We start from the raw sequence: 25,758 nt of genomic DNA on the forward strand, positions 1-25,758 counted from the left end.
AATTCTGCAGGCAAGAACACTGGAGTAGATTGCCATTCCCTTCTCCAGGGGATCTTCCCAACCCAGGGATCGAACTCAGATCTCCTGCTGATACCAATTCAAATACCAAGCTCCCTTGTGACTAACTGAAATCCAAAGAGATTTATGAAAAAATAACTTAAATCTTGAGAATACAAAGAGCTCCTCGGCACTCCTCCTGGGTGCAAACTGGAATCCCCTGGAGACTTCAAAAAAAAAAAAAAAACTCCCACCCTAGAATCTCTGGAGGTGAGGCCAGTGCCCTACAAAGGAACAGATGATAATTCTCCATAAATAGCTTATGTTACATGAATTTCTGACAGATAAATCTCCAAGAAGTGCTCAGAGTGCAGATATTCTCTGCTGCTATTCAGATGCACATGCAGATATTTCCTTGTGGTTAAAAGAATATCTGAGGTACGATTTCCCTGGTGGTCCAGTGGTTGGGACTCCAGGCTTCCACTGCAAGGGGAATGGATTCAATCTCTGGTTGGGGAACTAGGATCCTGTGCACAACATGGTCAAAATAAATAAATGTTTTAAATGTTTAAAAAAAAATCTGAGATAGAAGTAGAAATAGTAACCGTTTCTAGAAATGAAAACCTATAACAAGTCCTAAACATGACATCAAGTCACCCTTAAATGAAGTTAGCAAAGGAGGAGATCAGGGTAGGGTAGAAAATCAGGTAGGAGATCAGGCCAAGAGTTTTCAAGAAATGTTACATTTGTTCCAACTCATAGATAAATGGGTAACCACATATTAAATAAGAAGCAAAGATTACAAAAGGGTCATTTTATGTTAATCTCTAACATTTTCTTTGAGAATTCTTTACCCAGTTCTACTACTTTTCAGTTGTATAACCTTGGGCTGATTAATTAGCTTCCTTAAGCCTCAGTTTCCTCATCTATAAAATGGGTATAATCATGCCTACCTCATAATGAGAGATACACATGTAAATCACTCAGTACAGTGCCTAACATAAATAGTAAATATTAATTCTTATTTTTCAACTCTTTGCCTCAGTATTTGCTTTCTAATGCTTTTATTACCTAAATGAACATATCCAGCTAGATGTTCACAGAAGCTATCATTTTGGTTATTATTGATTATGTATCTCTTTGAGCTGAATGCTTTGACATTTGGGACTCTGGAGCTATTTGTTCTGTGAAGACACGAAAGATATTTTATACCTTTTCATTTGAAAAAGTACACACAAATATGGATTTCTATTGAGCATTTCATGTTTCTGCTTTATAAAGCTTAGACCACAAAGGAGCATATATAATTTTAGTATTGACAATTGGATACTGAAATCTTTGATTTACAAAGAAAGATTAGATCAATGTGCACATCCAGTTTGAAAACAAAACACACATCCTTTGAGAGGTGTTGTTTACCTTTTAAATGTTAAATATCTTTATATATTCCATTCTCATTCTCAAGGTAGTAGAAATCAATCATTTCTACGATTTTATGCAAGTTTCTTCACTACTATACAACTTTTTAAAGATATTTTCAAGTGCTGCAAGAAATATATAGTTCCAGGGGAACGGATGTAAGAAATCATTGACCCCAGCACCACCGAATGATATCCAAGGAAATGTTGATGACCTCCTGCACAAAGGCCAGTTTAGCATAGTGCTTCAGCACACAGGCAGCACAGTGGAACTGAAGAGACTGCGTTCAAAAACCCTCTCAGCTATCTACCAGCTTTGTAATTTTGCAGTTAAATATTACCTGTCACATGATTCTTGTGAGGATGCAATGAGTGGTATAGGTCACAAGTACTCAGAAAACTGTTTGGCACATAAAAAGTAGCCACATACGTTACCATTTATTAAATATTATTAAATATTTTAGTGTATTCTGTAACATAACAACACTGTATAAGTATTTATCTCTTCCTGATTTCTCTTTCCTTCCCCCTTCTCGCCATTCATCTCAAGGTGTCTTTCTTTTCTTGTGTCCTCCCCCACTCTTTAATAATTTCCTTTTTCCCTTTGGGGTTTATCTATAATTCTTAACGGTGGATGTGGCAATATCTGGACCCCATTGGAGTTAAAGAGTACTACTAACCCTATGTGACAAGAGAGCAGGCCTTCCTCCATGTACTTTTAGAAGAGGCTTTCATCATTAAAAATGACAGAACACTTGGCATTCATTAAAATAAGAGAAAGCAAATAAAACTTAAGGACAATTTTTATCATCCCATAAACTCTTAGAGTTGGTCACAGTTTTCCATGTGTAGCTATAAAGAAGTGATGAAAGACAACATTCTTTTGTGCACGGTAAAACCATTGGGCAGAATTTCAAAGATTCCCAAAAGAAATAAATACAAATTGGGATCTCATAGACTGAAAACAAGATGTAAGAATATTCCTACAATTTTAAATTTTATTTTCTTTTAAGTATGTAATTATAAGAGAAGGTTGGTAGGAAAATAAAAATGTGCTGGGGAATGTCTCCTTCCTGTTTATCACAGTGGAACAAATTTTTGACTGGTTGCATAGTTTTATCAATACTGAGCTATTTAGGTTTAACAAATGCACATTAAGGAAAAAAAAGATGTTTGTCCTATACTCGCAAAATATTTCTAATTCCTAGGAGCCCTTTTTCTCCAGGAAAGCAGTACTGCAGACAATGGATGGTCACGCTGAAGCAGTGTTCCCAAGTGAAACAACCCAATTTTTGGTGCAGCTCATGCATGCTTAGGCATATAGATAATTATGCTCATAAAAACAGTGCACAGCTATCTCTTGCCATCCTGTGTCCATCTTGCATTTCCCCATTCATTACTGATTATTAAAACTATAATAAATGGTAGGTCTATGTTCTCGACACTTGACTACTTGAGAGGCTTACAAACCCTTTCCAGGGAATGAAATAGAAAACAAGTAGCCTGTCTATTCACTGACAAAGACTTCTGATAAAAAGAAATTCTGCTACTTGTAGAAAAAGCAATTACTGGCTGCCAAACAAATTATTGAAAATGTATGGGGTGACCACACAGCAAAACAAACCTATCTACCACACAGCAAATAACCTATCTTTGATGCTGCGCTAAATCTATCATGCTTGGCTTGCAAAAAAAAGAATAACCAGGAAGGTGCTTGCTCTTTATAATAGCAATTATGTGACCATTAGTTTCAAACCAATAGCAGGACTCTGTAAGTGATACCTTACCTATATGGGTGTTCTGTTAAAATATGTTTTATCCTATTATCTGCAACATAGAATTTTTTCAGCACAAGTAATTTTGAGTCAGATGAAAGGAAGACTGCATATTTTGAATATTCCAGTTCTGCGTGCTCTTTTACAGAACTGAAATTACTTCAGTTCAGGAAGACAATCTTGAGGAGAGCAAGGTTACCCACGATCAAATACAATTCTTTTGACTACCATTTCTAGAACTTCATGGCACAATAAGCTTTCAGTATGGGTCAGTCATCTGATTCAGGATGAAAATAAAAGTATACATTCAAGTAACTGGCCATACAGATATGGACTTATACCAACAGAATTAATTATTTCACACCTATCAAATTGCCAGTATTTCCACAGAACTAAAATAAATTTTCCAAAAATATAAAAAGTGCAGTTCCATTTTTGGATGAAAACTGAAGTAAGGACACAGTCAAAATAAAATTAGGGTGTTTTATACCATCATAGTTCCTGTGAGCTTTTTCAAACATTAAGTAAAACATTGCTGGTTTCCTTACTCCAGATCAATGACTCTATCTTAGTAGGTAAGAAGCGATTCTTCAGTTAGGTTAGATGACCTATAAGATTTCTTTCATCTTTATAATCATTAAGATTCCATTTAGTTATGTAAACTTGAGTAATTTGTAACTTACTTCTGGGAAAGTGTTAAATTCTGGTAATTAGGGCACCATTTTGCATTAAAGTGATGTCATAAAATTTCTAAATAGTACTCAAGCAGCCTAAGGGAGTTAATGTTATTTAACAAAACTCATTATAGTGCTTGTAGAACATGCAGAACTGTTCTAAGTGCTACATAAATATTAACTCATTTATACTAAGCAGCTAAGTATGCTTAGTAACTAAGTTCTTATGAAGCTTAATGAGTATGTGAATTGGCATTGAACAATGAATTAAAGTGAACAACCACATTCACTCAGCCTTTGAAATTAACATTATTCATTTCTAACAATTAGGGTTATACCATAACAACATGATGGTATAGGTAAGTCTAGTAGGTTACCTATACGTAGGTAGGTAACTCTACTTACTGAAATCCTTGAACTGCCTTCAGGAGAAGCCCAAATTCCTCAGCAAGTCATGAAAGTGCTGCAGCATCTATTTTTTGGTTTGCTTCTTCTGTCCCTTAAATCTTAACTATTTGCAGTCAAAAATTCATCTGATTTCACATGTCCATGTACCTGCTGACCCTTCGTTTGATATGACCACCCCTTCCCTATAATTTGGTCAGTTCTTACCAACCCTCAAAACACAGTTCAGATAGTGCCTCCCCTTGAGAACCCACGCTGACTGCTCAGCTAGGTTAAGCACTGTCTTCTCTGCTTCCACATCTCTCTGTGATCACCTCCAGAATCACACACAAGGACACAGTGTAACTACCTATCTATTCATTCATCTTTCTACTTGTCTGTAAACTCCTTAAAGGCTAGAACTGAGTCTTTTACCTCTAAATCCCCAGGATCTTACCAAAAAAAAAAGGTATACAGCATGAAAATTATATAAATGTCTTTTAAATAAACAAATCAGTATATACCTTTGTGAGCTGATAGAAAGCATCCTAATTTTATTAGAAAGGAAATTGCTAAACATATTTATGAGTATAAATTACATCCATCTAATCACCAAAGAAATAACAAGGTCCATATATAATTAACCTATGTTTTTGGATTCAATGAACAGTTCTCAATGAAATAAGAAATGACACATTGCAGGACCACTCCTTAGTTTCCTAACTGGAGGAAGTGTTGGCAGATGGCAACTAAGTCTTTACAACTCCGCCAGATTCAGCCCTACTAGTCAGTGATCACTAACTGTAGCTGAGAAAGATAATAAACTGCTGTAGCTACGTAGATGACCCAGCACCCAACCAAATGCACTATTTGTACCTCACCAGGTGCCAGCATGGAGATAACTGTTTGTCATAATTATTTTGATAACAAGACAGTATCTTCACTCTCATTTCTGACTTGAATGAATAAACTACTCATGCTGTTGTTTAAGCTGCTGCTGCTGCTGCTAAGTCGATTCAGTTGTGTCCGACTCTGTGCGACCCCATAGACAGCAGCCCACCAGGCTCCCCTGTCCCTGGGATTCTCAAGGCAAGAACACTGGAGTGGGTTGCCATTTCCTTCTCTGATGCATAAAGTGAAAAGTGAAAGTGAAGTGGCTCAGTCATGTCCAACTCTTCAAGATCCCATGGATTGCAGTCTACCAGGCTCCTCCGTCCATGGGATTTTCCAGGCAAGAGTACTGGAGTGGGGTGCCATTGCCTTCTCCAGTTGTTTAAGCTGCTGCTGCTGCTGTTGCTAAGTCGCTTCAGTCGTGTCCGACTCTGTGCGACCCCATACACCGCAGCCCACAAGGCTCCTCCGTCCCTGGGATTCTCCAGGCAAGAACACTGGAGTGGGTTGCCATTTCCTTCTCCAATGCATGAAAGTGAAAAGTGAAAGTGAAGTCGCTCAGTCGTGTCTGACTCTTAGCGACCCCATGGACTGCAGCCTACCAGTCCCCTCCATCCATGGGATTTGCCTGGCAAGAGTACTGGAGTGGGTTGCCATTGCCTTCTCCGATCCTATCAATTCATTCACACCTCTCCAAAAGTGAGGGCATTTGGTGGTCTTGGTCATTCTTCTCAAATGTGAGGTTTATCCTTGTAGGACGTAGAAGCTGCACAGGCCCCAAGTACCTTCTGCCCCAAGTGGAGAGATCTATGAACCAAAAAAATACCCCACAAAAGTGGTATTCCAGAAATGGGGAGAAAAAGGAGGACTGGCCTGTTGTCCAAGAATAGCAGTCTTTCAGCGACACAGAGAAGGGCAAAGGATACCTAAAGACATCACCAGCATGAGGCAGAAGCTCCGGGAGTCTCCAGGTTCAATCCTGCAGTTTTCTTTTTCTCCATCTCTACTTTCTTCCTCTCTGATTTGTTTTAAAGCACTGTGATTTGTTTTAAAGCAATGTCTATATCAGCAAAAAGTTGGCTTGTGGAAGACTCTACTGGATGAGAGACCCCATATCTTCAATGAATAAATTGTATGGAAAAAAGGAAGAAAAAGGATGAGGGAAACCATGCATTAAAGAGGCTTTAAAAAAACTAATTGCAGTTTATAAACATTATCTGGATCCTGGTTCAAACAAACTTATATATAATATTTACATGTCTATTTTATATACTTATATATAATATATTGACATATTTAATATATATTAGCTATGATAATATCATGATTACATTTTCTAAAAAAATCCTTGTCTTTTAGAGGTGCATAGTTAAATGTTTTTGTGAAATGTTTCAAAATAATACAGAAAGGAAAAGAAAATAGGATTATATAAAATAAGATTGGCTATGAGTTGCTAATTGCTGAAGCTCAGAGTTCATTATAATAGTCTGTCTACTTTTGTGTGTGTGTGTGTTTGAAATTTTTTGTAATAAAAGTTGCAAATGAGTGTGAGAATATTCCTCTACAGAAGTAATTCTAACAGTGTCTGATGCTTCTTTAGTTTTACTATGGAAACAAATCATAATGGAAAAGGTATTTACCAAACATTAATTCAAATGATGGGATCCTTCACTAAAATTTGACATATTAAATTTTCTATTATAATTATCTAGTTTATGGATATTATTATAGCACTTTAAATTAATTTATATCATGTTAAGATTTTAACAAAATTAAGTACTTGGCTACAAATAAGGAGCATTTTTCTATTTTTACATATTTTACATATAGTAAATTACTATGATTATCACATCAAGACACATTGTAAAATATTAAGAATATATTTAGACATGTAAAAATATTCAGCCTACTTTAGTGAAGTGTGCAAAATTTTCAACTATATGAACATGTTCTATCTTAATATGTACTTACAGGTGGATAAACTGGTTGCCAGGGTGATACATGTAAATTAAAAAAAAATGCTTACAGAGCCCCAAAATATTTACTTAGATTAAATAGTAAGTTCAAGAATGAATTATCAAGCATATCTGTGAATATTGACCTAAATATGGTAAATGGTAGTTATATTTTTATTTTAAAACATACTTTATAAATGCCCCCAAAGCCACACTGCCCTAATTACACCAAGAGGACTGCTACCAATAAAGAAAGAAGGGGAGAAGAGGATGTCCTCTTTGTAAGGTGGAGGTGAATGGGTCCATCTCCAATGTCCACAAATTGAGTGAGTTGAGAACCTTGTAGTTCAGCTTAATTTTAAGGTTTAAGTTTAGATAGGGATGTCTACGCTTGTTTTTCCAATTTTCCTACAGTACCAGTCTTGGCTTAAATCACACAAAGCCTTCTCTTTGAGAATTAAAACAACAACAACCACAACAACAATAATGATGATGTAAATCCTGCTCAAATATTATATCCCTTCTTGCCTACACCTGGCTTTTGCTTGGCAGCGGTGAGAGGATCTCCGCCCCTTCACTTAGGTTGCCGCACACATGGAGGCATCCCGCACAAACACTTCTTGACCAAAGCCCTGGCCTGTGACTCTTTGGGGGTTTTGTCCGCCTTTCTCTTCTTTCTTTTGCACAGGGAGCGCCATATATGACTCGCAAGAGAATTCCGCTGCTTTCACCCAAGACACTTCATCTCCAGGGCAACCGAGCAAACGCAGGGTCGGAGTGGGCCGGGCCGCGCGTAGGACCACCCCCCTGGACCGCGCCTCTCACCTGCCCGCTGCTGGGGTCGCCCCGCACCCGCGTGTCCAGCGCGTCGTGCCCAGTTTCGTCTTCTCCACCCGAGCTGTAGATGAGTCGGAGTGGCACGATGCTCTGGCGCTCCAGGAAGCGGTTTTCGTTCCTCCTCTCCAGCTCGGTCAACGAGGCGTCTCCTACGGGCAGGAAAGAGGGGAAGGAAGAATCAGAGAGAAAAGGAGAAAATAATGACCCTGACGGACACTCGTCCATCCTGCGGCCCGATGGTTCCCCAGGGAAGATCCCACCTCCCCTCCCTCCCAGACCCCATCTGGGAAGGACGCAGAGATACCAGACGCAAAGCCTTGGACCAGCTCATCTGAGAGCATCCAAGATCGGGGCCCAAAAGCAGAGCCCCCTCTCCCATCCTCTGCATTCCTCTTCTACTTCCGAAGAAAAACAAGCATTTGACCTAAAGCTTCTAACGTATCCGCGCGCCCCCACAATATATTTTTTGCTTCACTTCTCACCACCCTTCTAAATAAAAAAATCTCCCCGCTAACTCGGGAAATGGGGATGCTCCTTTATCATGCGCTTGAGGGCTGCAAAGATGCCCGGAAAATGGTACCTCCCAGAGCCACAGAGGGCGGCCAACTTACCTGCCGGGCCGCAGCGCGCCGGGGGACAGGTCCCCAGGGTGCAGAGCAGCAAGAAGGGCACGGACACAGCCGTCGCTGCCGCCGCCTGCATGGTGCTACCGTCCGCCCGCCTCGCCCGAGATGCTCAGCTCCTCATGCCCAGGCAGCCGTGTCCGGATCCCGCGCCCTGCGCCCCGCGCCCGGGGCTAGCCTGGGCCACCCGCTCCCAGCCCCGACCCGAGCTGTGGCGACCCAGGCGCTGCAGCCTCCACCGCGGCGCTGCCTCAGTGCTGCATTGTGCTCCGCGGGCGCTTCCGCTGGTGGGGGGAGCGAGCGAGTGCTGCATTGGGCGGTTGGCTGTAGCTAAGTGGTTTCTAGCGCCTCCCACCTCATCCCCTGGCAGAGGCTCCGGCGGGCGACGAGCGCTCGGCGGGGAGCGAGCGCCTGCTGCAATCGCCCCCCGCACTGGAGCAGGGGCGCGCACACGAGAGTCAGCTGGGAAATGTAGTTCTCTCTCCACGTCCTGCTGTCTCCACGACGGCGCGGACTGTGGCGACCTCGTGACCACGGAGTCATCTACAGCCTGGAAATGGGAGGGAGGAAAAGGGCAAGAGAAAGGAAGGTTATCCCTGGCAAGGCCTCCTGGGACCGAAGATGCCCTAGATGCGCCACTGCGGGAGCCAGGATTCAGCCACTGCGTCCCCAAAGAACTGCAATGATGTTTCCTTCAGATGTAGTAGTTAAATTATGATCAGGCGATCATACCCTCAAGATTACATGGTAACGTAACTATTCAACAAAAATCGATTGAGGACCCACTGTGTGCACGGCAGTCGACTTAAGAGCAAGGGACACAATGGTGAAGGACAGGGCTATAAGAGGTATCAGCAACTGAGTTAATACCATTTTGTACAATACTGGGATGTTTTCCTCTTTCCCTGGAAGAATTTATTTTTACTCCCTGCCTCTGTTGAGGTGGTTTCAGATTCCTTCACCATCGTGGTGTTTTGAAAATACACGCCAATGTGCCAGTGTCCCAGATCAAGTGTGGTATCCAGAATTGAATACAACTTAGACAAGGTTTCACAAACAGAGAGAGATTCTTTTCTCTGTTGTCCTAAATTCTTGTCTAAGAGAACAATCCATCATATTTTGGTAACTGTATCTCACCAAACTTATTGTCGCTCTGAAAAATTTCCCCCAAATCTTCAACTAATGAGACCCTTAAGAATTCTATATATGACATGCAACTGAAGCCTAAATCGGGCTACAAGATTTCAATAGTGCACTCTAGACCTTGATGCAGAAGATTTCACAATACAGTAAAATAAAATTAGAACCCAAGGCCTAGAGAAGCCCTTAACCTTCATTTCCTACATCATGAACCCAAATTCTTACCCCAGTTCTCTCAGTTGGGAGAAATAATTTTACAGTTTTGTAACTACTGTGCTGCTGTAAATATACCCCATAACTTTTAAATTTAAATCTCTTGTTATAAGCAATGCCCTGTGTATGTATTGTGAGCATTTCTTTAAGGCAGATTATACCAGAACAAGAAATTGCTTGGTTTACGGGGTTTGGCCATTTTTTTTAGTGTAATAGATGCACACCTTTAAACAATTCCATCTCCCTGGCACAGAACGGACATCATGAGAGGCGAGGTAAGTGAGAAAATTCCTCTGGTACTAAGCTACAGTTTCCCAAGGTGTATTATGGAGTGGGAATAAACTTGTCTTAATAGCAATTTAAAACACAGCATCCCATCCTTTAGGGACAGAATATCTCCTTTGACTCTATTTGAAGGCAGTGCATATGTATATATATAGGATTTTTGCTGTCTTCATTTTCATTTTCTTCCCACCTAGTTATTTAATTAATAACCAATTAATCTGGTTAATTAACACATTTATCACCTCACATATTTATCTCTTGTTTGATGAGAATATTTAAATTTTATTCTTAGCAAATCTCAATTATTTAATACAGTGTTATCAATAGTGGAGAAGGAAATGGCAACCCACTCCAGTAATCTTGCCTGAAAAATTCCATGGACAGAGGAGCCTGGCAGGCTACAGTCCTTGGAGTTGCAAAGAGTCTGGCATGACTGAGCAACTATCACTATCAACTATAGTCACTATTTTTACATTAGATTCTTAGATATTATTCATTTTATAGCTGAGAGTTTGCCTGCTTTTACTAACCTCTCTCTATCTCCCCCATTCCCAGTGCTCAGTTCCCACTTTTCTACTCTCTATTTCTATAATTTTGACTTTTTTGGGGTTAAATTCCACATATAAGGAATACCATGTACTATTTGTCTTTCTCTGTCTGACTTATTACACTTATTAAAATATCTGCAAGATCCATTCACAAGTAGCAGGATTTCCTTCTTTCTTAGGGCTGAATAACATTTCTTCATATATGGAAATGAAAACATGACGATCCAAAACTTATGCGATGCACCAAAAGTCATTCTAAGAGGGAAGTTGATAGCAATAAAAGCTTACCTCAGGGAACATGAAAAATCTCAAATAAATAACCCAACCTTGCAACTGAAGCAACTAGAGAAAGAAGAACAAACAAAACTCAAAGTTAGTAGAAGGAAAGAAATCATAAAGATCTGAGCAGAATTAAATAAAAGAGGCCAAAAAATATAGAAAAAAATCAATAAAACTAAAAGCTGGTTCTTTGGAAAGATACAAAATTGATAAGCCCTTAGCCAGATTTATCAAGAAAAAAAAAAAGGGAGAGGGCTCACATCAATACAATCAGAATACAAAGGATCATAAGAGTCTACCACAAGTAACTATACACGAATAAAATGAGCATTATAGAAGAAATGGACACATTCTTAGAAAGGTACAATCTCCCAACACTGAATCAGGAAGAAATAGAAACTATGAGCAAACCAATCACCAGTACTGAAATTGAATCAGTAACTTAAAAACTCCCAATAAACAAACATTCAGGACTAATTGGCTTCACAGGCAAATTCTACCAAACATTTAGAGAAGAGTTAATACTTATTATTCTGAAACTGTTCCCAAAAAATGTAGAGAAAGGAATACCTTCAAACTCATTCTGTGAGGCACCATCACCCGGATACCAAAGTAAGACAAAAATACCACACAAAAAATTATAGGCCAATATCACTAATGAACATATAGATGCAAAAATTATCAAAAAATACCAGTAAACTGAGTGCAATAATACATTAAAAGGACCATATACCAAGATCAAGTGGAATTTACCCTAGGGATGCAAAAATTTTTCAATATCTGCAAATCAGTGTGATACACTACACTAACAAATTGAAGAATAAAAATTATATGATCATCTCAATAGATGCAGAAAAAGCTTTTGACAAAATTCAATATAATTTATGATTTTAAAAAAACTCTCCAGAAAGTAGGCATAGAGGAAACCTACCCCAGCATAATAAAGGCCATATATGACAAACCAACAGCTAACATCATACTCAAAGGTAAAGAATTGAAAGCATTTCCTCTAAGATCAGGAACAAGACAAGGACACCCACTCTCACTACTTTTATTCAACATAGTTTTGGAAGTCCTAGACACAGAAATAGCCAGAACACTCTTGAGAAAAAAGAACAGAGCTGGAGGAGTCATGCTTTCTGATTTCAGGCTATACTACAAATTACAGTAATTAAGACAGAATGGTACTGGCACAAAAACAGAAATATAGATCAGTGGAACAGGATAGAAAGCCAAGAGATAAACCCATGCACCTATGGTCACCTGATCTATGACAAAGGAGGCAGCAATATACAATGGGAAAAAGACAGTCTAAAATAACTGGTGCTGGGAAAACTGGACAGTTAGATGTAAAAGAATAAAATTAGAATATTCTTTAACACCATATACAAAAATAAATTCAAAATGGATTTTAGACCTAAATGTAAGACTGAATACTGTAAAACTCCTAGAGGAAAACAGAAAGAACACTGACATAAATCGCAGCGATATATTTTTGGATCTACCTCCTAAAGTAATGAAAATAAAAACAAAAATAAACAAATGGGACCTAATTAAAAGCTTTTTCACAGCAAGATCAGATCAGATCAGATCAGTCACTCAGTCGTGTCCAGCTCTTTGCAACCCCATGAATCGCAGCATGCCAGGCCTCCCTATTGATCACCAACTCCCGGAGTTCACTCAGACTCACGTCCATTGAGTCAGTGATGCCATCCAGCCATCTCATCCCCTTCTCCTCCTGCCCCCAATCCCTCCCAGCATCAGAGTCTTTTCCAATGAGTCAACTCTTCACATGAGGTGGCCAAAGTACCGGAGTTTCAGCTTTAGCATCATTCCTTCCAAAGAAATCCCAGGGCTGATCTCCTTCAGAATGGACTGGTTGGATCTCCTTGCAGTTAAAGGGACTCTCAAGAGTCTTCTCCAACACCGCAGTTCAAAAGCATCAATTCTTCAGTGCTCAGCCTTCTTCACAGTCCAACTGTCACATCCATACATGACCACAGGAAAAACCATAGCCTTCACTAGGCGGACCTTTGTTGGCAAAGTAATGTCTCTGCTTTTGAATATGCTATCTAGGTTGGTCATAACTTTCCTTCCAAGGAGTAAGCATCTTTTAATTTCATGGCTGCAGTCACCATCAGTAGTGATTTTGGAGCCCAGAAAAATAAAGTCTGACAATGTTTCCACTGTTTCCCCATCTATTTCCCATGAAGTGGTGGGACTGGATGCCATGATCTTCGTTTTCTGAATGTTGAGCTTTAAGCCAACTTTTTCACTCTCCATTTTCACTTTCATCAAGAGGCTTTTGAGTTCCTCTTCATTTTCTGCCATAAGGGTGGTGTCATCTGCATATCTGAGGTTATTGATATTTCTCCTGGCAATCTTGATTCCAGTTTGTGTTTCTTCCAGTCCAGCGTTTCTCATGATGTACTCTGCATATAAGTTAAATAAGCATGGTGACAATATACAGCCTTGACGAACTCCTTTTCCTATTTGGAACCAGTCTGTTGTTCCATGTCCAGTTCTAACTGTTGCTTCCTGACCTGCATACAAATTTCTCAAGAGGCAGATCAGGTGGTCTGGTGTACCCATCTCTTGAAGAATTTCCCACAGTTTATTGTGATCCACACAGTCAAAGGCTTTGGCATAGTCAATAAAGCAGAAATAGATGTTTTTCTAGAACTCTCTTGCTTTTTCTATGATCCAGCAGATGTTGGCAATTTGACCTCTGGTTCCTCTGCCTTTTCTAAAACCAGCTTGAACATCAGGAAGTTCACGGTTCACATATTGCTGAAGCCTAGGAAACCATAAACAAAATGAAAAGACAACCTACAGAATGGGGAGAAATAATGCAACCCACAAGGGATTAATCTCCAAAATATACAAACAGCTTATACAATCAATATTAAAAAAACAAATAATGCAATCCAGAAATGGGCAGGAGATCGAAATAGACCTTTCTTCAAAGAAGACATACAGATGGCCTACAGGCATATGTAGAAATGCTCAAGGTCACTGATTATTAAAGAAATGCAAATCAAAACTACAATGAGGTATAACCTCCCTTCAGTCAGAATGACTATCAGCAAGACGACTACAAAGAGGACTTGTATTGGAGGAGGATTCAAAATGGGTCTCAGCTGCAGCGGTTCCCCACGGATGGAGCGGATGGAGCGTAGGCGGTCCGGGTCCATATCTGGGAAAGATGAACCCAGGCGCCTAGAAAGGTCCCAGTCTGGGGAGTGAGATAGAAGCAGCCGCTCTCCTTCTCGCACAGAAGGCGGTCCAGGTCCAGGTCCCCAAGAAGACATAGATCCACATCTCCTGCCCCTTCTCGACTGAAAGAAAGAAGAGATGAGAAGAAGAAAGAAACAAAAGAAACAAAGAGCAAAGAACATCAGATAACTGAGGAAGACTTAGAAGGCAACATAGAGGAAGAAATAGAAATGAAGTTAATGGGATTTGCCTCCTTTGACTCCACAAAAGGGAAAAAGGTGGATGGCTCTGTAAATGCCTATTCCATAAATGTGTCGCAGAAGAGAAAGTATAGGCAGTACATGAATTGAAAAGGTGGATTCAACAGACCTTTGGGTTTCATTGCATGAGAACTGAAGTGTTGAAGAATGATTTTTTTTTTTCCCTCATCTTGATCAGACGGAGAAGGCAGATGGCAACCCACTCCAGTACTCTTGCCTGGAAACTCCCATGGACAGAGGAGCCTGGTAGGCTGCAGTCCATGAGGTCTCGAAGAGTCAGACACGACTGAGCGACTTCACTTTCACTTTTCACTTTCATACTTTGGAGAAGGAAATGGCAGCCCACTCCAGCGTTCTTGCCTGGAGAATCCCAGGGACAGAGGAGCCTGGTAGGCTGCCATCTATGGGGTCGCACAGAGTCAGACACGACTGAAGCGATTTAGCAGCAGCAACATCTTGAGCAGAACAGTGGATTTTGTATTTAACATGCATCAAAAGCAGGCTCACAGTCTTTCCTCCTTGTAAAGTAAGAAAATTTTATTATGACGTGTGTAGTTAGTTCACTTCAGATCAGATCAGATCAGATCAGTCGCTCAGTTGTGTCCAACTCTTTGCAACCCCATGAATCGCAGCACGCCAGGCCTCCTTGTCCAATACCAACTCCCAGAGTTCACTCAGACTCACGTCCATTGAGTCAGTGATGCCATCCAGCCATCTCATCTTCTGTCGTCCCCTTCTCCTCTTGCCCTCAATCCCTCCCAGCATCAGAGTCTTTTCCAATGAGTCAACTCTCTTCGCATGAGGTGGCCAAAGTACTGGAGTTTCAGCTTTAGCATCATTCCTTCCAAAGAAATCCCAGGGCTGATCTCCTTCAGAATGGACTGGTTGGATCTTGCAGTCCAAGGGACTCTCAAGAGTCTTCTCCAACACCACAGTTCAAAAGCATCAATTCTTCAGTGCTCAGCCTTCTTCACAGTCCAACTGTCACATCCATACATGACCACAGGAAAAACCATAGCCTTCACTAGAGAGACCTTTGTTGGCAAAGTAATGTCTCTGCTTTTGAATATGCTATCTAGGTTGGTCATAACTTTCCTTCCAAGGAGTTAGAGTCTCTGCCTCAAAAAAAAAAAAAAAAAAAGAAGTTAAATATTACATTTTTTTCCTTTAGGAAATATCATTTGGGGCAGTCATCAACCCCATTTTTTTGTACTTATTCCTAGGGAAACTGTATATGATTTTTTCTTGGATGCTCTTTATGACTTTTTAAAACACATGAAAGTAATTTGGAAGTAAGTTTCTCAAGTAAAGCAATAATTTCTACTCTTTTGTATTTGATATTTTTATAACTAAAAAAAAGGATCTCTCTACACATTTTCTTTTTTCATACATAGATTTAGATATCATGATTCTTCATAGTTTAAAAATTAGAATATTGAAAAAATACAACTGGATTTTTTTATGTCTTCTATGTTTTTTGCCCCCCTGCACCAATACCATATTTCCCCAGTTGAAAAGCAATACATGTTTATTATTAAATAAAAACACACCTTGGGAGAAATCAGAAGTTAGGGGGGAAAAGCCAAAAATCACTTGTAATCTACCCCCAAAATGTTAATTTTTGGTATACATATTTCCATTTAGATACAAATTTCCATTTCCTATGGATATGTATTTCTTGCCCCTAGCCAAAGAGATCAGATGCTACTTTCTTTGCTAATCCTTATTCTCCTGTGTACTGTGAACATCTGTTAAATGCTCTTATAAATTGTTTGGAAACTTAAAAAAAAAAGTCTACAAAGAAAAAATTTTGAAGGAAAATTTAGGAACATTAGGGAACCCTCTTACAGTGTTGGTGATAATATAAATTGATATAACCGCTATGGAAAACACTAGGGAGGTTCCTTAAAAAAAACTAAAAATTGAACTACCATATGATCCAGCAATCCCACTCCTGACCATATATTTGAAGAAAGTTCTAATTGGAAGAGATACATGCACCCCAGCATTCACTGCACCACTATTTACAATAGCCAAGACATAGAAGCAACCTAAATGTCCATGAGAAGAAGAATGGATAAAGATGTGGTACATGTATACAGTGGAATATCACTCAGCCATAAAAAAAGAATGAAATAATAACCACTTGCAGCAACATGGACGGACCTAGAAATTTTCATACTAAGTGAAGTAAGTCTTGTGGAATCTAAAAAGTGACATACATGAACTAATTTACAAAACAGAAATAGAGCCTGTTTTGTAGAAACAGATGTAGAAAGCAAACTTACATTTACCACAGGCAAAGAGGGGAAGGGATAAACTGAGAGGTTGGGATGACATTTACACGTTACTATACGTAAAACAGATAACTGATAAAGACATATTGTATACGATGAGGAACTCTCCTCAATACTCTGTACTGACAAGAATCTAAAGAGTGAATATATGTATATGTAAAACTGATTCACTTTGCTGTACAGTGGAAACTAAGACAACATTGTAAATCAACTATAATAAAAAATTTTTAAAAAGAAAAGAAGATGTGGTACACACACACTCACACACACAGTGGAATATTAGCCATAAAAAGAATGAAATAATGCCATTTGCAGCAACACGGATGGATCTAGATATTATTAATGTCATGCTAAGTGAACTAAGCCAGACAAAGACAAATATGATATCATTTACATATCATTAAAAAGTGATACAAATGATCTTGTTTACAAAACAGAAATACACTAACAGACATAGAAACAAACTTATGGTTACCAAAGGGGCTTCTGGAGGGGTGAATAAATTAGGAGTTTGGGATTAACATATACATGCTACTTTGTATAAAATAAATAAGATACTGTATAATATAGGGAACTATATTGCATATCTTATAATAAACTATAATAGAAAAGAATCTGAAAGAGAATATACACATATGCAACTATATATATATATTACTGTATAAACTGTTTCAGACAGAACAACAGACTGTCTTTTTGCTTTCACCTTCATGAACAAACTTTTTTCACTAAAAAGACACATGTACACCCGTGGCTGATTCATGTCAACGTATGGCAAAAACCACCACAATATTTTAAAGTAATTAGCCTCTAATTAAAATTAATTAATTTTAAAAATTAGAAAAGAACTGTCTACATTTCACTCTATCATCTCCCACCCTTCCTTACTCCACTTATTCTGGATGCTGCTTCCATCACACCCAAAAAGGTTGCATTAATATCATAATGTGCATAATGTGCTCTAGACAGGCAACTGTGCTGTGCTCTGCTCAGTCTCTTTGCAACCCCATGGACTGTAGCCCTCCAGGCTTCTCTGCTCTTGGGATTATCCTGGCAAGAATACTGGAGTGGTTTGCCATTTCCTCCTCCAGGGGACCTCCTTTCCAAAGTAGGGGAAATTTGAGCTGACTCCTGAGGATGGGAGTTGGATAAGTAGAGATGGCAGGAAGGAGGGCTGATGCTGCATTAGCAGTTGTGTGATGGTGAAGGAAAGGCCAAAGGCACTGCAGAGATGTCAGCAATTTAGCTGCTGAACCAGCTAAATTTGTTTCAACTGCCTCAGTTGAGTTTTCTATTATTTTTAGTAAAATGCATTTTGAACTCTAGAGAATTCAGTACCACAATGGAGTACTAAAAACAAGAGACTTTAAAATACAGAATTGGCTATTTAGAAGTGTTAGGATAGTGGGCAGTGAGGACCTACAACTTTTCTATGTTGGTGATAACAGTGGAAAAATTGGTCGAATTATCATCTGCTGTGTTTGGGGACTAAGAAAACACAACTGTAACAAGGCTATAGTTTTAGAAGATATGTTTGGAAAATCCCAGGTTTTTCATGTATGTTGCTTACTTCTTATTGAAAATAAAAAGATGGAAAAAGATATATAATCAAAATAAAATTGGTATAGCTTTTGTTAATAACAAATAAAATAGACTTTAAACCAAAAAAAAAAAATCCTCTAGAAATGGATTTACTTCATTTGGACATATAGCTTAATGCACCAAATGTAACAATTATAATACCAGGGCTTCCCTAGTGGCTTAGTCAGTAAAGAGTTTGCCTGCAGGGCAGGAGACCCAGGTTTGATCCCTGGATCAAGAAAATCCCCTGAAGAAGGGAGTGGCAGACCACCCCAGTATCCTTGAGTGGAAAATCCCAGGGACAGAGGAACCTGGTGGGCTGCAGTCCATAGGGTCACAAAGAGTCAGGCATGACTGAGCGACTAACACTTTCACTTTCATAACAATTCTAAACTTGTATTGCTGCTACTTGCCTAAAACAACTTTAGCATTCAAAATGTATAAAGCAAAAAGTGAAGGAAGTGATTAGGTGAAAAGTGGAAGGGGAACATTTATGGGTCAGGTTGGCAAAAACTAAACTCAGAGATCAATGTTAACATTACAGAGACATCCAAACCTCATATGTACATTCTACATGGGAATATCCACTACCACCTATGAGATATTCTTGCTAAAATTTTGAACCTCAATCTGATCAAGGCTCTAGATCATGGGAAATACAGAGTACAAAGGAACAAACTAAGACTAACCACAGGAAGGTAATCAGTGAAACTCACAATACGGAAAAAATACAGGACAAAGGGGCCCAGTGTCTTCAACAAATACATTTAAAGGGGAGAAAAAGGATAAATGCACAGATTAAAATAGGTTTAGGACATTGCCTTAGGTTCAGTCATGTCTGACTCTTTGCAACCCCCTTGGAATTCTCCAGGCCAGAATACTGGAGAGAGTAGCCGTTCCCTTCTCCAGGGGATCTTCCCAAACCAGGGATCGAACCTAGGTCTCCCACAATGCAGGCAGATTCTTTATCAGCTGAGCCACCCGGGAAGCCCTGTCTTAGGCTGGTTCCACCCAAAAGTGAGTCTTTCATGTGGGAGTGAGAACCTAGAGATTAAGGAAATGAAAAGAGAAAGAGTGAGGACAGGCTATGGATGAGGAAATCATTCAATCCTATGGGAGCTTTGGAGATGCCATATGAACTGCATCTCATAAATACTGTAGGGGAGAAAGAGGGACATATTTATTGGCTCACATTCTCCACTGGTCAAAGTTTGGTCCCAAGGGCATTAACTTGCCCTCTGGGTTTTGCCCGTGCATGAACAACAAGAAATTTCCTACACTAAAATAGCTCTGGGAACATTAGTTCTTCCAGGCAAACTTGTGCTTTGGTTTTGATGACTTAGCTCAGGGAGGAGAACTGAGGTCAAAGTCTAAGGTAATGCCTAATAGGAGACCCTCTCACATTAAGCTGGGATCCCAAAGGTCTCAGAGTAAGGCTGAATGAAGTATTTCCAAAATCTCTCCTTCATCCACAGAGGACTACAGAGAAAATGGCCTTGGTACTGAGCTGAGTTGAGAGATGGGGAAAGAAGGGAAATTGTTTTTGTTTTTAATATTTATTAATGTATTTGGCTGTGACAGGTCTAAGCTTCAGCCTATGAACTCTTAGTTGCAGCATGTGTGATCTAGTTGCCTAGAGCAGGGATCAAACCCCAGCCCTCTGCCTTGGGAGCTCAAAGCCTTAGCCACTGGACCACCAGGGAAGTCCTAGAAAATGCGTTCTTAGGTATACAGCACCATGTTATGTGGGCCTTATAGGAATTTTCAGGCAAGGCTGTCTCCAGAAGTCAAGAATTCAGAACATAGCATCATTGGTGAAAAACTCTTTTGAAAAGAACTTCTTCTGAGTGTAATAGCCGGTGAAGTCTTCAGACATCACCGACTCAATGGACATGAGTTTGAAAAAACTCCAGGAGTTGGTGATGGATATGGAGGCCTGGCGTGCTGCAGTCCATGGGGTTGCAAAGAGTCGGACACGACTGAGGGACTGAACTGAACTGAATTGAAGTCTTCAAATTCATGTATGAATTTATAGAAGATAGGGGCTAGAAGATTATATTAAATGACATTTTTTGGTAAACAAAACAATCCAGAAAGATATTCTACAAGAAAACTGACTTTGTTTTTTCCAGCAAATAAATGGCATAACAAATCAGCATGGGAGAAAGGGAACTATTTAAAATTACAAAAGACTTGTTATATATTACGTGTTGCCTTGCTTTAGTCATGTTCAACTCTTTGTGACCCTGTGGACTGTAGCCCACCAAGCTCCTCTGTCCATTGGATTCTTCAGGCAAGAATACTGGAGTGGGTTGCCATGCCCTCCTCCAGGGAATCTTCCCAACCCAAGGATTGAACCTGTGTCTCTTACATCTCCTGCATTAGCAGGCGGATTCTTTACCACTAGCACCACCTGGGAAGCCCTGTTCTGCTGCTGCTAAGTCACTTCAGTCGTGTCCGACTCTGTGTGACCCCATAGACGGCAGTCCACCAGGCTCCCCCGACCCTGGGATTCTTAGTGGGTTGCTATTTCCTTCTCCAGTGCATGAAAGTGAAAAGTGAAAGTGAAGTCGCTCAGTCATGTCCAACCCTCAGTGACCCCATGGACTGCAGCTTTCCAGGCTCATCTGTGCATGGGATTTTCCAGGCAAGAGTACTGGGTGGGGTGCCATTGCCTTCTCTGGGGAAGCCCTGTTAAGTACATATAAACTGAATACATAGTATTGACCTTACCTGGATTCTAATTAGAACAAAATTAAGGAAATTTGAATGGAAGTTGGATAGTAGATGACATTAGGGAATTCTTGCTTAATTTATTATGTATTATAATGATATTATCGATCTTTTAAAACTTATTTGTTAAAGATAGATGCCAAAGCATTTATGAGTATGAAAAGATATGACACCTGGCATTTTGCTCTAAAACACTTTAACATGTATCAGGAGGGACATAGGTAAAGTGTTTATTCACAAACTGATCCTTGTACACAGAGGGCAAGGAGGGACTAAAGAAAGAGGCAGACCACTCCAGATTGGTAGGTGGCAGGTTTAATAAACAAGGGAAGTTATTTACAAGGGCTTGTCTTCGGTGACCACAGGACAGGCAGATCTCCACATTAGCCTTATAGAATCTTATATTTTATACGCAGACCTTAAGTAGGTTCAGTCACATATACTATTCAGATGGTCTCAACAACTCTCTCAAGGCTGCAGCCTTGAAGCAGGAATGGTGGGTAGAATTATACATTCCAAGTTACAGGGTGTAACTGAACAGGACCCTATGGGGCTTTCCCAGGACAGGCCCTTCCCGCATATCCTCTGCTTCAGCTCCTCTCTGAAGTATTGACACCTAGATAACACTGTCTAATGCATGTTCTGAGGCTTTCCAGATGGCTCTAGTGGTAAAGAACCCACCTGCCAATGCAGGAGACATAAGAGACGTGAGTTTGATCCCGGGGTAGGGAAGATCCCTTGCAGGAGGACATGGCAACCCAATCCAGTGTTCTTGCCTGAAGAATTCCATGGACAGAGAAGCCTGGTGGGCTACAGTCCATGGGATCACAGCGTCGGACACTACTGAGGTAACTTAGCCCACACACATGCACACAAACACCTTCCTGAGTTGTTTTTTACAGATGTGGAAACTCCTCACTAAGTGGAGGATGGTAAGTACCTGATAATCATGAGCACATAGCTCCCAGACCTACTGGCACCTAAGGACTGATACCACCATGTTCCTTACCATCAATCAGTGAATCATGCACAAGTTGATCACATAAGCTTCAGACAACACCCTACACCCACCTGGCCTTTAAAAATGCTTTGCTGAAACCCTTTGGGGATTTCGAATTTTGGGGGGATGTGAGCCATCTGTCTCCTTGCATGGCCCTGCAACAAACCTTCTCTGTTCCAAACTTCTCTGTTCCAACATGTTGTTTTGCTTGGACTCACTGTGAGCCTGGTGCAGGAACTTGTGCTGATAAGGGGAGAGGGTGAGTAGTCTCCAGGCCAGCAGAACAGGCATTATAAATAAAAATTCTCAGTCCCTTCCCAGACTTTCTAAATCACAAACTCTGAGGATGGGGCCAACACTCTAACAAGTCCTCTAGGTGATTTTAATGTATATTAAAATTAAAAAAAGATTGTCCTAGAGAAACTTTTTTTAAGGATATATATATATATATATATAACTTCCTTTGTGGCTCAGTGATAAAAAATCCGCCTGTCAATGCAGGAGACGCGAGTTTGATCCCTGGGTTGGGAAGATCCCCTGGAGAAGGAAATGGCAACCCACTCCAATATTTTTGCCTGGGAAATCCCATGACAGAGAAGCCTGGCAGGCTACAGTCCATGGGGTCAAAAAGTCAGACACGACTTCGAGACTAAACAACAATATATGTATTTATATATTTATATTTTGTTTATAGGTTTATTGACATATAACTTATATATGATAAAGTTGTTTTAAGTGTCCCCTCGGGAAACATTTGCACCAGGAGAGATGTACCTTGGACATTCTCCATTCTTTCCTTTTCTGAGAGCTTTTTAATTGTAGGGCTTCCCTGGTGGCTCAGACAGTAGAGTCCGCCTGCAGTGCGGGAGAACCAGCTTCGATTCCTGGGTTGGGAAGATCCCCTGGAGAAGGAAAGGGCGATCTACTCCCACTATTCTATCATGCTAGCTATTATATAGGATATTTTGGGACAGGGAGAAGTGACTTTCTTGTCCTTTAGCTATTGACTGCCGAAACTTTAAGAATGAATGATAGTGGGAATTCCCTGGCAGTCCAGTGTTAGGGCTTTGTGCTTCCACTGCAGGGGGTAAGGATTCTATATCAGGGAACTAAAACCCTGTATGACATGTGGCATGTCCAAAAAACTCCAAAAAAAAAACAAAAAAAAGGAAGAAAAAAGAGCGAATGACAGAGAAGACTTCAGTAGCTGGCTGAGACTTTGGGGTTGCCTTCCTTAGGGGTCTGATGAATACATTTAATGTAAAATGCCTGCATCTGGGAGAAGGGGGTACATGGGTATTAAGCAATTCAAGGGGTGAGCTGGGCAGACTCTATAAATTGACTAACCAAACACACTTTTCTAGAAAATTCTCTTCGTGACCACCTCATCACAGACCCTGGGAAACATTAGTTCTGGATTTGCTTTCCCAGCCTCCTTTATACACTAGGGATAGCCATATGAATAGGTCTGGTCAATACTACATAAGTGAAAAATGTTTAGAGGGGCTTCCAGGAAAACTCTTTCTTACTTGATAAAAGGAATGTCAGGTATTGGTTGCCTCCTTTCTTTCTTCTTTGAATTTGGATATAATTTCAGCAGTTCTTGCAGCTATGGGGAAAATGTCCTGAGCAAATGCCAGCAATCACTTACCCCAACAATTCTTCAGAGTAACAAAGACAAAACCCTTATGTTTAATTAAGCTTCTGTTAGATTATTGTTATTTTCAGGAAAAAACTTATATTAACTTATACTACTACTACTAAGTTGCTTCAGTCGTGTCTGACTCTATGCAACCCCATAGACGACAGCCCACCAGGCTCCCCCGTCCCTGGGATTCTTCAGGCAAGAACACAGGAGTGGGTTGCCATTTCCTTCTCCAATGCATGAAAGTGAAAAGTGAAAGTGAAGTCGCTCAGTCGTGTCTGACTCTTAGCGACCCCATGGACTGCAGCCTTCCAGGCTCCTCCATCCATGGGATTTTCCGGGCAAGAGTATTGGAGTGGGGTGCCATTGCCTTCTCCAATACATCACTGCAAAATGCTGATATTTCCTATCTCATTTTATGAGAACTAAATATGTAAAATGTCTAATACTTGCCAAGGCAAGCTTCTCTCTCTCATGTCCCTCTGTCCATCATATTTCCTGGATCAATTTGGATACCTTTGGGGATAAATTATAGTTCAATTATACTTTAAAAAATTAAACCAGAGGTCAAAACCATATATAATATTCTAATTAGCAAAGGTATCAGTTTTCTCCAAGGATATGATAATATTTTGCATTTTGTTCTGTAGTTTTATTTGTCATTCCTAATATTCTTGTTGACTTCTTTGATCAGAGAGTTTACTGCTCCAGCAGCTTCCTGTAAGGATTCAGGATTGCACTAAGCCTATTTTAATTATTTCCCTCTAGATGCATTAAATTGTACTTGACTGCGCAGACACTCCCTTGCCACTTTTTCTGTAAGTTCACATAGCCTAGCACTTTATGTTATTTATCTTTGCTAGTTTAGCTGCTGCCTAAAAGCAGAGCTAGGAGTTCAAAACAAGATAAAAGGCAGCAGCAGCCCATAGGTGTGTTGAGCAGTGCTCCTTCCCCTAAAATAGCCCCATTTCAGGATCACTCCTTGACCTGAGGGTTGAAAGCTTTTTAACTTTAAAATGTGTTTATAATGTGGCTGGGAGAGACTTCAGAGTTTATTGGTTAAGATTGAGTTGGGAGCGAACACTGATAGAAGGGTTATTAACAAAGAGCAGTGAAGGTGTCATTGTTGGGATTGAGACTCAACAATGGGTCTCAAAAATAAAAGACTTTATTTTTGAAATAAAGTATTAAAGTTCAACAATTTTTTTTTAAACTGGATTTTCCCTCCCTGACACTTTATAGAAGGTGCTCAACCCGATTCCCTGGTAGGTCAGCTGATAAAGAATCCGCCTGCAACGCGGAAGACCTGGGCTCGATCCCTGGTTGGAAAGATCCCCTGGAGAAGGGAACGGCTACCCACTCCAGTATTCTGGCCTGGAGAATTTCATGAGGTCGCAAAGAGTCGGACAAGACTGAGCGACTTTCACTTTCACTTTCACCCTGGTCTCTAGGGAGCCTCAGAGTTTGATTCCTGAATAATAATGGATTTCCTACCTCTTTTCCGGGTAACTAAACCAAATTCTGGACATATTACCAATCTCTGGTAATTCAACTTTAAAATGGATTTTGTGGAGAATATTTCCAAAGGTTTTTGGTTTTGTTTTAATCCTAGTTTCTCCTGTTACCTCTTAAATCTGCTACTCACTTTTTTTGAAGAACATGTTGCTATAGTGACACTCAAACTGAACACAGACACTCAAGACTATCTGATTTTCTACGTCACAGTGCTTTTAATGCCAAATCTGAAAACACAGCTGGCAATTATAGCGCTTAGAGCTCTCAAACTATCCAAAACCTTCTCAGAACCAGCGAAAAGTGCTGTAAAAGAAATACGCCCATTCTGTGCATCCATTACGTGCAAGACACTGCACTCCATCGTCACTCATTATTTTATTTACTACAAGGAGACCTAACAGACCAGGAAGAAGGAGACGGGCAGGGTTTGCGGAGTGCGGTAAACAGCATCCCTACAGCCCCAGGGTTCAGCGTGGAGAGCGAGTTTCTAGT

General features: G+C 40.1%; 1 protein-coding gene and 1 pseudogene across 10 annotated transcripts in view; one reads left to right on the forward strand and one right to left on the reverse strand.

The window, feature by feature from the left end:
- ADAM22 (ADAM metallopeptidase domain 22) overlaps positions 1–8,995 on the reverse strand; it is a 235,085-nt gene extending 226,090 nt beyond the window's left edge. For 6 of the 10 annotated variants that reach the window (XM_027539330.1, XM_027539332.1, XM_027539328.1 and 3 more), the window contains exons 1-2: positions 8,543–8,994; positions 7,920–8,080 (exon numbers count right to left, since the gene is read on the reverse strand). In XM_027539330.1, coding sequence (XP_027395131.1) covers positions 7,920–8,080; positions 8,543–8,633 — 252 coding nt within the window. In that variant the 5' untranslated portion in view covers positions 8,634–8,994. Of the gene's footprint in view, positions 1–7,919; positions 8,081–8,542 lie in introns of all 10 variants that reach the window. The other 4 variants (XM_027539329.1, XM_027539335.1, XM_027539325.1 and 1 more) reach the window with 3 other exon arrangements.
- A 4,985-nt stretch (positions 8,996–13,980) lies between these two features.
- On the forward strand, positions 13,981–14,624 carry LOC113891873 (annotated as a pseudogene).
- Positions 14,625–25,758: the final 11,134 nt, after the last annotated feature.

The sequence above is a fragment of the Bos indicus x Bos taurus genome, chromosome 4, assembly GCF_003369695.1.
Source record: "Bos indicus x Bos taurus breed Angus x Brahman F1 hybrid chromosome 4, Bos_hybrid_MaternalHap_v2.0, whole genome shotgun sequence".
Lineage (NCBI taxonomy): Eukaryota > Metazoa > Chordata > Mammalia > Artiodactyla > Bovidae > Bos > Bos indicus x Bos taurus.